Source organism: Cyanistes caeruleus, chromosome 5 (genome assembly GCF_971803275.1).
Source record: "Cyanistes caeruleus chromosome 5, bCyaCae1.hap1.1, whole genome shotgun sequence".
In the NCBI taxonomy this organism is placed as follows: Eukaryota; Metazoa; Chordata; class Aves; order Passeriformes; family Paridae; genus Cyanistes; species Cyanistes caeruleus.
Window position 1 is genome coordinate 16,956,078 of NC_141705.1, and position 15,177 is coordinate 16,971,254.

General features: G+C 36.5%; 1 protein-coding gene across 13 annotated transcripts in view; it reads left to right on the forward strand.

The window, feature by feature from the left end:
• Window positions 1–15,177, forward strand: part of SLIT2 (slit guidance ligand 2) — a 260,073-nt gene that overhangs the window by 242,123 nt on the left and 2,773 nt on the right. For 9 of the 13 annotated variants that reach the window (XM_086888866.1, XM_086888871.1, XM_086888864.1 and 6 more), the window contains 3 exons: window positions 4,858–5,012; window positions 10,561–10,849; window positions 14,792–15,003. In XM_086888866.1, the coding sequence (XP_086744992.1) occupies window positions 4,858–5,012; window positions 10,561–10,849; window positions 14,792–15,003 (656 nt within the window). The remainder of the gene's footprint in view (window positions 1–4,857; window positions 5,013–10,560; window positions 10,850–14,791; window positions 15,004–15,177) is intronic. The other 4 variants (XM_086888868.1, XM_086888867.1, XM_086888870.1 and 1 more) reach the window with 1 other exon arrangement.

A 15,177-nucleotide genomic window follows, 5' to 3' on the forward strand; every position in this document is an offset into this window, starting at 1 on the left:
AGATATGTCAGACAAATAATATATTATTTGATGAATTAAAACAGAATAAGAGTTAGCTTTCAGCAGAATATTTATACATTTGTGTAAAGCTCACATGTAGCAGTGTAGTTTTTCTTTGTTGTGACTGCCAAATAATTTCCTAGTGTGCTGAGTAAAATGAAAAACTAGACTGTATAAGCAGAAATTAAATAGAAGCTTCTCTTCTCTGTTAGGCAGTCATATAATGTGGGATTTTTCCCTGGCAAGTGAAGAGAAAGCTAAAAACTTGATTCTGAAGAAAGGCAGTACCTTTGAAAAAGAAATGGCTTTTGCTTCCAAAGTCATTAAGAGGAAGAATCCACATCTGCTTCTGTAGCATAATTTTTGAGGGTTTTTTTAAATCATATTTCTCTAGTTCTCTGAAAAATTACCTCCTGAATTTTTTGGGAGGTATTGTATAACTTCACCATAATTAGCAAATAGTCATTGCAAGAATGAGCAGAGAGACAACAGGCACCATTTCCTGGTCTTGACTGCCCTCTTGGTGCTAAAATTACTTTCAGAAATAAAGGGGAAGTATTAAATAAGTTTTCCTTGAATCTTCTTTTTGCTCTATTTACACCTTTTGCTATAAAATTATATATAGGTATATTTGTTTTCTATAGTTTGTAACAGTGGCACTAGTGTTTGTAACAGTTCTTCATTTTATTAGGGACATTTCAGTGAAAACAAATTATTTTTATAAATGATTATACTCCTATTCAAAATATTATTTTTCTTTTCTATCTGGGCTAGTGCTCCTTTTTTCAGAAGTTTAATTATTTTTGTTGATTTTTTATTTCAATAGATACATCTGTCTGATAATAAGAAGCAATAGGAATGAGGGTCATATGTAGTTCCAAGTTATTTTGGCTCCCATTTCTTTATCTAGAATACTTCTTCCCTTTCAAAACATATACTTGCTAGTCACAAATTTAATCCTTTCTCTGGTACTACTGAAATATAATAAATACTGGTAATTCACATTTGTCCATTAGTTATCTAGAGAAAGATTGTAAAACAGTACTCACCCAGGAAAAAAAACCCAAACATAAACATGGAAGGAATTAATAACAAAGTGACCATGTAACAAACAGTCACAATTAGGTTACTGTTACAAAATAATAAGCAGCAGCTCTCCTACATGGTTGATCCTCTCTGTTGAATTATGTGACAAGTGAGGAATGCAGGTGTAGTGAAGGGATGGGAAATGGAGTGACATGTTACAGGCTGACACTGTTGTTGAGTGAAGCACATACACACTTCTAGTGTCACTGGTTTTGTTTCTGTTAGTGTTATTGTTATGAACCTCCATTTCATTTCTAATGAACAGATGGTGAGTTTCTGAGATATTTGAGAACTATCATGTAATAGTCCAACTGTAGTCAAGTCTTCTGCTGTAGAGGAAAGGCTGAGGGCATGCCTTATCTCTTTCTACAATCGTCTGAAAAAAGACTGTAGCCAGATGAGGGTCAGACTCTTCTCACAAGTAACAAGCAATAGGAAAAGAGGAAAAGGCCTCAAGCTGCACCAGGAGAGGCTCAGATTGGATATCAGGAAGAATTTCATCATGTGCATGGTTGTCAAGCATTGGAACAGACTGCCCAGGGAAGTGGTGTAGTCACTGTTCATGGAGCTATGTAAAAAAAGTGTAGATGTGACACTTAGGGACATTGTTTGGTGGTGGACTTGGCAGTGCTGGTTTAGTTGTTGGACTTGATGATAGTAGAGGTCTTTTCCAACCTAAATGAGGCTGTGATTTCATCACTCTATTTTGGAAGCCATATATACATTTCCACATTTGTGTATGGGTATATACGTGCATCTAGTGATACTTCTACAGATTGTGTACTGTTTAATTTCTAATTCAGGTTCTAGAAAACAGTTTGTTGTAGCACAGAATCTTTTACACATTTTACTCAAATCCCATCATTATTTCCAGTTCTTACCATTTTACCCTCCCAGAATCTTTGTGATATCTCTCGCCCTTTTTAAGGTCTTTACCTTATTTTTATCCATGTTGTCTTTCTGTACTTTTGTTACCTATTAAAGCTGTCTCCTGGAATGTTTCCAGTCCTTCCTTCAGTCCCTCCCTTTTTTTCACTCCGATCCTCCCAGTTCATAGGAACTGACTGTAGGAAGAGCCATCATCCCAAATGCACTCATCATTCAATCTGAGAAATTAAATGATGGCACTGCCAAGACCAATAAATAATATTCATTCACTGGAGATGGTTATTTGGAAAAATTTTCTCACGTTTTGTTCTCTCTGGGCATCCATTTTTAAATATTAACTATATTTTATACAAAAGAAAAAAACATCTTTTCATTCTGTAAATTAGTTTTCATCATGTATTTATTGGAAATGTGGGACTATTTCTTCTCAGATCATTATTCTTGTACTGAGTACCAGAAGCCTTAAATCAGTTCTTCTTACAGCTTTTCATTACGATCTATGCATTCTGCTCTCATATCTCCAATAGGAAAAAGGCTAAAAGTAATGTAAGTGCATTGGCAGGAAATATTGCAGATATGCCTTGAGTTTATTTCCCCGTCAATTTAAACCACCCTTACCTAAGAGGGCTTCTCTTTCTGCAGTAAATTTTTACCAGTGAAACAGTTTAAACCAGAGGCTTTTAATAATCGCTCTTATCAGAGACACATTCCCTTTACACATTATGGTTTGTATATCCCTGGAATGACCCCTTGCTTTAAAAATGCATTTTCTCTGTTGCTTTTATTATTTTAAATAATATTGAGTGAAAGGTTTAGAAGTTGTAAAATAAGTTTCCTTAAAAAAAGAACATTACAACATTACATTAGGGTTTCTTGCTTCCTGAAGTCAAGAAATCATATGCACTTTGATTTTTTAGCACATTTTTTTGCCTGGATTCATTGAAATGTGTTAAGTAATTTAGTCATAGCATCCTTCATATTGCTTGATCAGAGCAAACAAACCTCTTGATACCTTGAATAAATCTTTCACTTTAGGAATGATAAATCCTGACCATTTCCTTTCCCCCCATGGCAGTCCCCCTCCTGGCAGTTCCCATAAAGTGTTTATTGTGCCAGTGTCTGCTCTGTTATGTGTTTGCACTCTCAAACAGAGCTGGGTTTATGTAAAGCATGCAGGCTACCATGCAGATCTTTGATCCACTGTGAGCAGAGGCTGTTCACAGAGCTGGTAATAAATGGCTAAGAAGCTATTTAATGTGTCACAGCTGTGAACGACCAAGTGTGCTGCTGATCTGTTCCATGACAAAAGCAGTTAGGTTAATTAAAACATCACTAAGAATGTTTTAAGGTAATTGCTTGATTTTTGCCTTGAGATTTAGGAACTTAATCCCTTTCAGTTATCCTGCTTTCTCAATGAGAAGAGCTAATTGACTGTGTGACTGTCCATTTCGGGCTATCATACAATTGGTCCATTTAAATAACGTTTTTCAAAGGATTAAGCTCACTTATCTGATGGTGCCCTGAAACAAATAAAGGCTTTCATGAGAATGCTTTTAATGCTGGTCTCTGGACTAGCTCACACCTTCTATGCATATATTCAGCTCTATTTCTCAAGTGGAAAATGGACTACAAGTTATGCAAGTACAATGATATATTCAATCCCAGAAATGAGTAATGATATTCTTCCTTCTCTGATGTACTTAACTGTGTTAGGTGCAGTGTAGTTCCTGCACTTAAGCACTTGATACATAGATATTTGGGCTGATAAGCACCTAAGCCATTTCTTGTGCCTAGTAGCATAAGTAGGCTTGTCCTTATGCAGGGAAAGCACCATGCTTGAAACAAGTATTTTCACCTTGAGGACATTCAGGCATTTTCCTACTAGTGAGTTAATACCTCATTAGTAAGCAGAAGGAAATAATATATGTAGAGGAGAAAATAAAAATTAAATACAATATTCACATTCACTGTACTAGCCAGAAGCTGAACCCACTTAAATAACCATAAAGGTAACAAGTAACTTTCTTTCAAGTGTCGGTGGAGCTGTCTGGACCAATGATATTTTTTTATCTGGCAGGCCTAAAGTTAGATGCAGTTCCATATTCCATGAAATTGTAGATATTTAATGGTAGATTTGAGTCAATGGAGTAGAATCAGGCCTTCATACTTGCAAGATATATAAACCCAATACTCTGCAAAGTGTAGGATACACATACTTGTGTGCAAATACGATTTTGACTAACATCAGAATCACATAATTGTTTAGGTTTGAAGGGACCTTAAACAATCACCTAGTTCCTTCTTTGTTATGGGCAGGGACAGCTTCCACTAGATTAAGCTGTGCAGTGCCCCATCCAACCTGATCCTGAGCATTTCCAATAACAGGTCCACAAATTCTCAGGCAACCTGTCCTGTTTCCTATTAACCCACCCTCACACTAATGATCTTGTACGTTATGTCACTTCTTTAACTTAATAGATTCTATCTGATCTATATCTGCCCTCTCTCAGTTTAAAACAGTCAGGCTGTGTCCTGTTAGTACAGGCCCTGGCAAAAAGTCTCTCTCCATCTTTCTTATAAGCCTTGAAAAGGTGCTGTAAAGTCTCCCCAGAGCGTTCTCTTCTCCAGGCTGAGCAACCCCAACTCCCTCAGCCTGTCTTCATAGAAAAGGTATTCCAGCTGTGTCATCATCACTGCAGAAGAAGGGATGTTGTATTGTATCGGCTTTTAAGCATATGTGCATGTCTTTGCTTAAAATGTAATTTTCAGAATGCACTGCTAGAGAAGTTATGTTCTGAAACTGTGTTGACTATAAAGGGGGAAAAGGTAAAAAACTGTTCTAACCTGACCATCAACTGTTTATTATTAATGTTTATTTTGCAGTGTGGAAACAATTAATGATGGCAATTTCCACATTGTGGAGCTGTTAGCTATGGATCAGATTCTATCTTTATCTATTGATGGAGGAAGCCCCAAGATAATTACCAATTTGTCCAAGCAATCCACTCTGAATTTTGATTCTCCGCTGTATGTAGGAGGTAAGAGGATCTTACTGCTTCTTACTAGAGGTATTATAGATAATTTACTCTGCTAACATGCTTTAAAAAATACATTTTTGTGTTTCTTAAAGAGACTCATTCATTGACATAACCCCTTAAAATGAAACATTGGCAGTCGTTGTCAATCACTTAAATTTTAATAAATAATATGTCCTCAAACTACACTAGTTGCTTTTTTATAATTATGTTTATTTTTTTATGACTAAAAATTTGTAATTTTATGCTGTTATCTAGCCTTGTATTATACTGAAAAGTGTGCTTAACATTGTTTGGCTACACAAAGATTTAGTAATTCCTCTCCAGAAAGTGTAGAATGGTAGCTTTCTGTTTTGCTCATTTTACATTCCTGTTTCCCTGTACTGCTATCTGCAGGAAATGACAGCAGTGCATAAAGCCATGAAGTATAATTTATGTCTGGAGATCTTACTGCTTAGGGCTGGTAGGAGTTAGGACACTAGGTAAGAATGTGCCCAGACAGTTGACTCACCGTAAGTGTCAGGGCTTGGGTTTTGTTTGTTTTGAGAAAAAAAAGAATTGTTTGTTTAATTGTTTGTTTAACTTGAGAACTTTCTCAAGAAAGTTTTAGAGCAGCTAAAGTATTTGAAAAATTTTGATCATTTGATGCCATTTACTCTGTAGAACTATGAATTCAAACATTGTTTTAAGTAGAAGTGCCTGTTGGATTTCTGATGGGCCTGTGCAATCTAGGTAAAAGTCAGAAAATTCAGCCAACATTTAGTGCCTCCTTACTTAGTAGCAAGTCTAAGTTCTTAGTGGTCAGAGATTCAGCATGGATTTAAAATACTTTTTAAATGCTAGATATTTTCATGTTCTACTTAGTTTAACCTTATACTCTTACAAGAGGCACGTAAGGAGTTTCCTTCTGATCTGTTATTTCTGTTAAAAAAATTAGTATATTCTTTTTCGTTTTGCCTAATTCTTTTATGTTTGAGAATAACTTTTTAGACTTCAGCATCTTGCCTCCTTGCAAAAAGCTATGCCATCAGTAGTACATTTGAATGATGCACTGATGCCTTCAAACAAGGATTTGCACATTGCATTCTTTCCTGTGTATCGCTGCTGTTTGCATGGTGTCCTATGCCGCATTTGGAGGAAGGGGTCCTAGACTCTGATAAGGCACTGTGTGCTTGCTTACTTGTATTTCCACATTGGTTTGTTTCATGATTGCTGAGGCCAATTGTGCTACTTGAAAGCTGAACAGTGCAGAATAATTCTTCTGTCTGTTATAAGCACCTTTTGATGAAATGAGGCCAGACTGCCAACTGTAAACATTTCTTCTGGGCACATTCTTACCACTGCCATGTTGTTTGTGATATATGGTTCTGTTCCTTGCTTCTTCACCCTGCAGATCTGTGCCTCCATTAGGAGAATCATACTAACCTACATCGTCATCTTCAAGTATCACAAGAACAACTTTTTGAAAGAATCTTTTCCCTTAGTGGTTTGATATCTAGGAGCAGCAGCCTTTTGCATTCTAGTGCATGTTCCTTGGAGAGGTCCCATGTTTATTCTATTATAATTCTTCGCATTCAGGCTCCAAACAGACAATTATTTCTGCTGTCATAGAAAATGTTGATCCAAAAAATAATGAAAACCAATCGTAGAAGCACATTGTAACAAAATAAAGGAAAAAAACCCAGTGGGTTAATGTTCAGCTCTTAATCTTTCCTCTTCTTTATATAATTTATCTATTTATGATTTTCTTAATTCTCAAGATGGGTAGTTTTCACACTTTTATCTTTCTATTACCCATCTTTTTGAGATTAAATAATTTTTTTCTTATCCAACTATAGCTAGATTTTTTAGAGAATTTGATTAAACATTTTCATCAGTTAAGAACTTAAAAATACTGCATAAAAACCTAGTGAGAATTTATCTTTGCCAAAGTCTTAGTTTGACACCTAAATCATCATGTAGCTTACACTTACTCTTACCACTTTCCTGCTAAAATGGCATTTCTGATAAGCATCACCTCAGTTGGCAGGCTGAAATTCAGACTTGACAGCAAGCACTTGTACAGTGTGTGCTCTTATTCTCTCTCATTCCCTCTCTCCCTGCCTTCCCCCTTCTTCTTTTTTATTTTTTTTTTTATTGTCACTCTTGGTCAATATTTAGCTTGATTTGAAAGGAGTAATTTAACATTATTTTTACCAAAAGTGAGCTAATAGATTTATACCTTTTGGAGTGTTTTTGCCTTTTCCAAGTTTTTTTGTGTGGTCAGAATACACGTGCTTGTTATTTTTTCAGTCTTTCTGTAACAAATTTCAGTAAATCATACTGAAAGTGCATGGCTTTTGTAAGAATTCTTAAGGGACAATCTGTTTCTTCTCAAAAATTCTTCAAAGGAGTCACAGACATCAATGATACTTCACATCTTCTCTCAGAAATTAGAGCATATTTTACTAGTTGAGAGTGGCACTTTTTTTCATGGATGTCCCTATTTCTGAGACAGGTAGAGTTTCAGCTACTTCTCATTTGTGCCTGCTCTATTGTGGCAGCTTCTAGAATTAGATACTTGTTTCGACAGTTTTACTGTGTGGTTGTTATTTAAGAGAGCCTCCTTGTACAGTAATTCAGCTGTAGTCAGGTTCAGTGTCCAAAACTTAAAAGGGGGTGGAAACTGCTCTCTCACCTTGCCAAAAACAGATCTGAAATATTTGTCTGTATTGTTTGTATGTCAGTTCTTCTCCTACTGTAAAGAATCTTTATATAAAAATTGTCTAAGAATTATTGCTAAAGAATAGAAGCAGGTTTTACACACACACACACACCTTGGTCTTCAGATATTTGGTATCTTGCTAAAAGAAACAAGTTTATAGGCTGAAAGCTTGTGCATATGTTTGCATTGTGTTTTCAAATGTCTCCCTTATTAGAGAATACAGACAAAAAAAATCTGAATCATGTGTGATATAATACCTATTGTCTGGTATCATACATACATGCTAATATGGTTTCCAGAAATCACATCTAAGTTTCCTGACACTTTCAAGTATAACATGGAGTTTAGCATTGCATTGGTGTGCTTAGTTTTATTCACCTTTTATTTTTACAAAGAGCAAGTTCAGTACATCTATTCTGCTGAGGTATTTCAAGCATTTTCTATGACATCAGCTGAGTGTGGCTTTCAAGGGAGACAACAGGATGGAGGGACCTTGATGGCTCTGCCCTGTCCCTGGCAAGTAGATGTGAGGAAATGGAAATTCGTGGTTGTTTGCAGTCTGAGTCCTTTAATATAACAGTTCAAAGCCTATTTTACAGTTTGACTCTGACTGGGTGCCAGGAGCCCACCAGAGCCACTCTAACACTCTATCACCCCCGTCCTCAACTGGGCAGGGGAGAGAAAATACAATGAATGCTCATAAGTTGAAATGCAGACAGGGAGAGATCCCTCACTGATTACTGATGTGGCAAAACTAACTCAACTTCAAGAAATTAATTTAATATATTACCAGTCCCAGTCACACTAGGATAAGGAGAGTTAAAACATTTCTTAAAGACACCTTCCCTCTACCCTTCCCTCTTCCTCAGGCTTAACTTCTTTTCCTCTGATTCTCTCTCTCCTTTCTGCAAGCAATGCAGGTAGGTGAGGAATATGGGTTAAGATCAGTTCATCATGTTGTTTCTGTCACTGCTGCCTCCTTAGAGAAAGGAGTCCTTCCCCTCTTCCAGTGTGGAATTCCTCCCATGGGAGACTGTCCTCCACTGCTCCTGCATGGGTCCCTTTTTTCCCATGGGATGCAGTTCTTCAGGAACAGGCTGCTCCAGCACGGGTCCCCCACAAGGTCACAAGTCCAAGGAAAACCTGCTCCAGTGGGGGCTCCTCTCTCCACAGGTTCCACCTTTCTCTCTCCACAGGTCCTGCCAGGAGCCTGCTCCAGCACAGGTTTCCCATGGGGTCACAGTGTTCTCAAGCATCCACCTGCTCCTGCATGGGCCCTCCATTGGTGCAGGTGGATCTCTGCTCCCCTGTGAGCATCCATGGGCTGCAGGGGCACAGCTGCCTCACCATGGCTGCATGGGAATCTCAGCTCCAGTGCCTTCCCTGACCTCATTGTCTACAAAGCCATTCCTTATACATTCTTCACTCCTCTCTGGTCACATCTGCACAATTCCTCTTTTGTTGTTTTTTTTCCCTTTATAGATATGTTATCACATAGCTCTTGCTACCATCACTGACTGGCTCAGCCTAGGCAGACTTGGCAGATCCATCCTGGAGCCAGCTGGCATTGGCTCTCTTGGACACTTCTGGCAGCTTCTCAGAGAAACCACCCCTGTAGCACCCCCCTCACTACCCAAAGCCTGGCCACACAAACCCAATACATTTACTTAACTGATTAGATCAAAGATTAGGCTCTTGAACAGTATGGATACAATATTGTTCATTTCTGTAATCACTGAAGCCTAGCACAAATGAAATCACCTCTAAATGAAAGGCATGTCTGCTTATATTTGCACAGTATTTCTACATCACTCTTAACTGTTCAGAGTAATATAGAAAATTATTAGAAGTATCAGTTTACATGGTTAAGGAGCAACTATGCATAACATTCCTGCTTTCTTGTCATTATCTAAGTACCATAATGAAAATTGTTGATTTTGTCTAGGAATAAACCTATGCAGCTAATAATATTAACTTTCAGGTAAACAGATCCTTTTTAATGCTCAGTGCACTTTGATTTCCTTTATTTGTGAGTCTCATGACTTTTTCTGGCATTTGTATATTCATTATTAGAAAGCAGTATCTTAAGGACTATCTACTATAAGCCAATGTGTTGGCAATCAGTTAAAAGAAAACAAAAAGCAAGGGGTAGGAGTAGAAGAGACTTCATGTTTACAAGAAAAAGTTTGATAGTAATATTCCTTCTGAGTTATTCTCAAATTATTAGTATAAGTGCATCACATACACCTACTGCTCTAATTACATATGTAACTATAGACTGTAACAGGAATTACTTTGAAAATGGTCAACACTGGGGACATCTGCGTTATCTAAAAGTGTATACACACAAGTAGTTTCATGTTGAATTATTGTTATTACTGACTGTTACACTGTAATGGCAAACTGTGAATGGGTTATAGTTTTATTTTATTGATATGTATTTGAGACATGCTAAACAAAAGTATTTTGGTTTTCTAACCTCAACCTGTTAAACTGTCCTTTCCAAGAAATTTTCCATAGCAATATTTCACATTTGAAATGTGTATGCTAGCTCCATTTTAATGAGCTGGTCCTACTAAATTCCAAAACTGACCTTTTCACAGCTCTGAGCTTCCTTTCTGATGAAGTCTTATATTCATCTCTTAAGAATGACTTAAAGACTTACAGGTTTGGAGCTGGTTTACATGCATGCTTGAAAACCAGATTATTCTTCATTCATTCAGCTATAGTCTGAATAGCTGAGAATAATTAATTAAAAATAAGCATTCCTTTAAAAGTGTTTTAAAAATAGAGAAAATTATATAGAAAATTTATTACACTGATTATTTTCTATTATTAATTTCCTAGGTATGCCCGTGAAAAATAATGTAGCCGCTTTACGCCAGTCACCAGGGCAGAACGGCACTAGCTTCCATGGTTGCATCCGTAATCTGTACATCAACAGTGAGCTCCAGGACTTCAGAAATGTGCCACTGCAAGTGGGAATTCTGCCAGGTTGTGAGCCTTGTCATAAGAAAGTTTGTGTGCATGGCACATGCCACGCCACCAGCCAGTCAGGCTTCTCCTGTGAGTGCGAAGGAGGATGGACCGGACCGCTCTGTGATCAACAAACTAACGACCCGTGTCTTGGAAATAAGTATGTCCTTCCTCAAGAAAAAGCAGTACTATAATGTGCATATAAGTCTCCTGTTATGTGTGTTTCTTGTCATAAAATTCACACTTGCAAGAAGCAAGATAACCTGGGCATGTAAAAGTGAAAACAGCCTCCAGGTTATAGTATATATTCTCTCCATAATCCTAATGAGGGAAACTCCCCAATTTAGAGGAGCAGATTCACAATTGTCCCTGAAGTTCTGCCTAAAGCCTGGGAGGTGCTCTTACATATTTCTGTGTGGGCTTCTTTTGTAATGAGATGCACTCATGCAACTCTGGGTATGACCCTTGGCACAAAAATAATTTTGAAGAAGTTGCAAATGGAAAAAAACTCTATTTGCTTATTTTCAGTTGTACAGAATGAGGTAATAAAAATTGTAGTAGTAATAGTAATAATAATAATAATTTCTACTATGATTTTGAAAAATTATACAATGGACATATCTAATATGTTTTCAGAGTACCCCTTCAGGTTTTAGAAGGAAAATAGATTTCAATCTTTATGAACTTCTGTTTCAGTCTGTCTTAATTCTATTTACTGATTTGAGCAAAAAATTTTAGTTTAGATATTTATATATATATCTATAGAGAGGTTCTTGTTTATAAATGTGTGGAGCTAGAAAAAGATAGGTATAATTGTTTATATTATAGTATTGATATCTATGCATATTCATCTTTCATATTTACTGTAGAGACAGATTTAGATTGGGTTCATGGACTCCCAGCACAAGAAGATCAGAAACTTCAGAAGTTCAAAGTTATACTGTATTTACTGATCTTGGGCAACGAGATGTCATTCTGTTTCTCCTTACCACTGTCCTGATTACAGCTTGACAAACATCTTTTTTTTTTTTTTTTTTTTTAATAAAGCAAGTTTTGGCTCTTTTGGCTGCAGCTTTTTCAGTGCAGCATTTGCCAATGTAATTTTTGACTTTTAATGACCAGTGGCATAAGTTTGCTAAGAGATTCTAATAAGATAATTTTCAACTCCCATATAAAGTGACACTTAAATCAACTTTTTACATAGTGTGTGCAGTCTGGCCCTTTAAAGTTTTATACAGCAGTTACAATGCTTTGCAACACAGTTTTCTTTATATTGATTATAGACTCTTTCAGTACCTTTAAGTTTTGATATCTTCATACAGCTAAGAGTAGTCAAGTTTTGAAGGATATCATTATAGCATTTTATTTTTTATTGGTCTTTTTCTTAGGCTGTCCTCTTTAACATTAAAGAAAAGTAGTCACATCAGGTTAAAAAATGCAAATGTGACTTTATATTTCAATACTTCAGGATTAAAAAATAACATCAAACTGTACCCAAAAGTTATACTATTAGAAAAGCCAGAGAATTTTCTTTAAACTGTCCTTGAAATACTAGGTTCTTCATTGGTTCTTATAACTGTGCACAGTCACACCCAAACTGAGTGCTTTTTTGCAGCAAATAACAAAGTTATCAGTATCAGATGTAGGTGGTATCAAAGACAGAAGTGAGCACAGCCTTAATATTTTGTTTGCTCTTTAAAGTTTTGCACTTGTTTCAGCTGTATACAGCTATATTCAGCTGTGAGCTTTTAAGAGAGAAAGCCAAACCAAAATTTTTAATTTGGTGTGGAGGGGGGTTTCATTATTCTTTACTTCCTGGGGATTTTACTTCCATGTTTCTTGATTCATCTCTAAATTGTCTATTGAATAGATGCTTTTTATCCATCTAATACAGTTTGACATTCTGCTTTATCTGAGCAACAGAATTGTCACTGTGATCTCTGTTTCAAAAATGTAGGTGATCTGTTAGAGATCCCTGCACATCATGGAAAGGGTCACAACACATTTACTTTACCTACATCTAGGTGTTTGAATTCAAAATCCAGTGACCAAAGTTTGTTCTCTACTCAGTAAAGGAATAAGTACATTTCAAAAGAATAAATAAGACCTCAAGTAGTCTAACCATCCTCTAGATGAGCTCATTTCTCCCCATAACTGACTGTGTCTGGAGCTTATGGCAATTATACATCCAACTTGAGTGCCTGACACAGGTACCTAAAATTAGATGAGATGAAACTGTGCCCAAGAATTTGCACTTAGCTTGATGTTCCTTTCAGTACAGTCTGAAGATGAAATTTAGAGCTTCAAAGAGCAGGTGGAAACAAAAGTATGAGAGTTGGCATTAGCTAAAATTTAATCATCTTCTAAGTCAAAGCAAAGCTTTACCAAAGATATTGATACAGATTGCTTTGATATCTAAAGCCTGTATAGAGTATGACAGGATGTCAGTGCCACCTGAGTAACTTTTTAGATCAGATGTCCTAAAAGTGGATGTTTTATAAATGGTGAAAAGATCAAATGCTGAACATAATGAAAACTAAACAAAAACTATCTACCCTGTGATACTGTCTAAGCTTTCCATTTTGAATTGCTTAATAACAGTCTTGGAATATCAGACTTCAACCACAGGAAAAAATTTTCATTTTTATAGAGAACATGCTTGCATCAAAATACAGACTAATAGAGAGGTTGGAGGTGCTTAACCTATTAGTTTTATATTTGCAGGTTTTAATCCCGAAGTGGTTATGTTATCTTAAAAATTTAATAATTAAATGTTGCTTTTAATAGAATACTTCTTTTAAGATGACATGCAATTTTAGATGAATTTTTGCTATATTCAAATTGAAACAAATTATTTTATTTTAGATCAAATGGGAGTTTTATATTTTTTTATCTCTATTTTTTCATTAATTTAGGTGGCTGTCATAATACACTAAGGAGGTTGTAAGTCAAGAGTCATACACTATAGAGAGGAAAAACATTAGAGAGCAGAAACATCAGGAAGGGTGACTTGTATGTCGGGATTACATTCCTCCCCACAAAGTAATTTTCACTGTGATCCCCCTTGGAAACAGTGTATGTAGACAGTGAATTTTCTATGAAAACAAGAGTTAAAGAGGATAACATTATTTTTGGAAGGAAGTTATTGATTCTGTGCTGGAAAATGAGGAAAGGGAAGTATTTTTATTCCAAGTCATTGGTGATAGTTTCAGAAGATGAAATCCCCTAATGTTCAGCTTACAGCTAGGAATAGGTAATTAAGCATCCTCATTTTGGAAAACACCACCTCTCTCTCAAAGAGAAGTAAGACCAGCTGTGTGTTCCCATACCACTGTACATCAATACTTACCACATACAGATTAACTCACAATCTTTTTTGTCCTAACAACAAGATTTGAGCCTGCCACAAATGTTTCTTGAAGCTCAGCTGGGAAATTAGCTGCTTTAATCACTTTGGGTGAGACTTGATAATGCACAGCCTCATCTAGTGTGAGGTTTGGTATGAATTCTGGGTGGGTGCTGTTGCCCTGCAGTGAAGCACAGACCTGCCTCAGACATTAGAGGACCCTGCTACTTGCAGTTGGCAAGACAGACTGATGTATTTGGAGGAAAATGTTCAGCTTGAAACTACCATTGCTTGAGTCAGAATAGTTTCTCTTAGGAAGTGCCTGACCTGTCTTTATGCTGGGAGCCCCATATTTCATGAGTGACAATATGGAGTTTCTTTTAAATGATACACGAACCAGAATTTCAGGTGAGTTTCTTTTTATTTTGGCTTGATTTCGCTATGTTCTTCTCAAAAGCATGCTGAAAATTTAGGTTGACAGGAAATGTTGTTTTCAGTGGTTGTGGCCTGTGAAATTTTTCCATAACACATCTACAGTGGCTATTTTCTGGTGAGAGGGAGTTCTGTACTGCAGCTTGTTTTGTGTAAACCTGCATACCAATTATAAACCACTTCACTGCATCTCACTGAGAAAGTCCATTAGAAACAAAAGCAATTACTTCTGAGTACAGTCCAAAGTATTTGTAGTTAATGTTGCTTAGCCTGAACTTTGATGAATAATTTATTTTTATTCTCTTGGGCTTGTTTCCCCTGTAGATGTGTGCATGGTACCTGCTTGCCGATCAATGCATTTTCATACAGTTGTAAATGCCTGCAGGGACATGGGGGAGTCCTCTGTGATGAAGAGGAAATGCTGTTTAACCCCTGCCAATCCATCAGGTGTAAACATGGCAAATGTAGGCTTTCAGGACTTGGGAAACCATATTGCGAATGCGGCAGCGGATACACGGGGGACAGTTGTGATAAAGGTAAAAAAAATTCATTAATGTTGTTGTGGTCTTAGAAAATAGGCTTTTTTAGTAATACATGAACAGCCAAGCACATGAACAGCCAAAAACATGACCAATCTTTTTTTTCCCACAACACAAACATTTGTTGTTTTTTTTTTCCTACCATAAGAATTTATCTTGATGAGAGAAAAG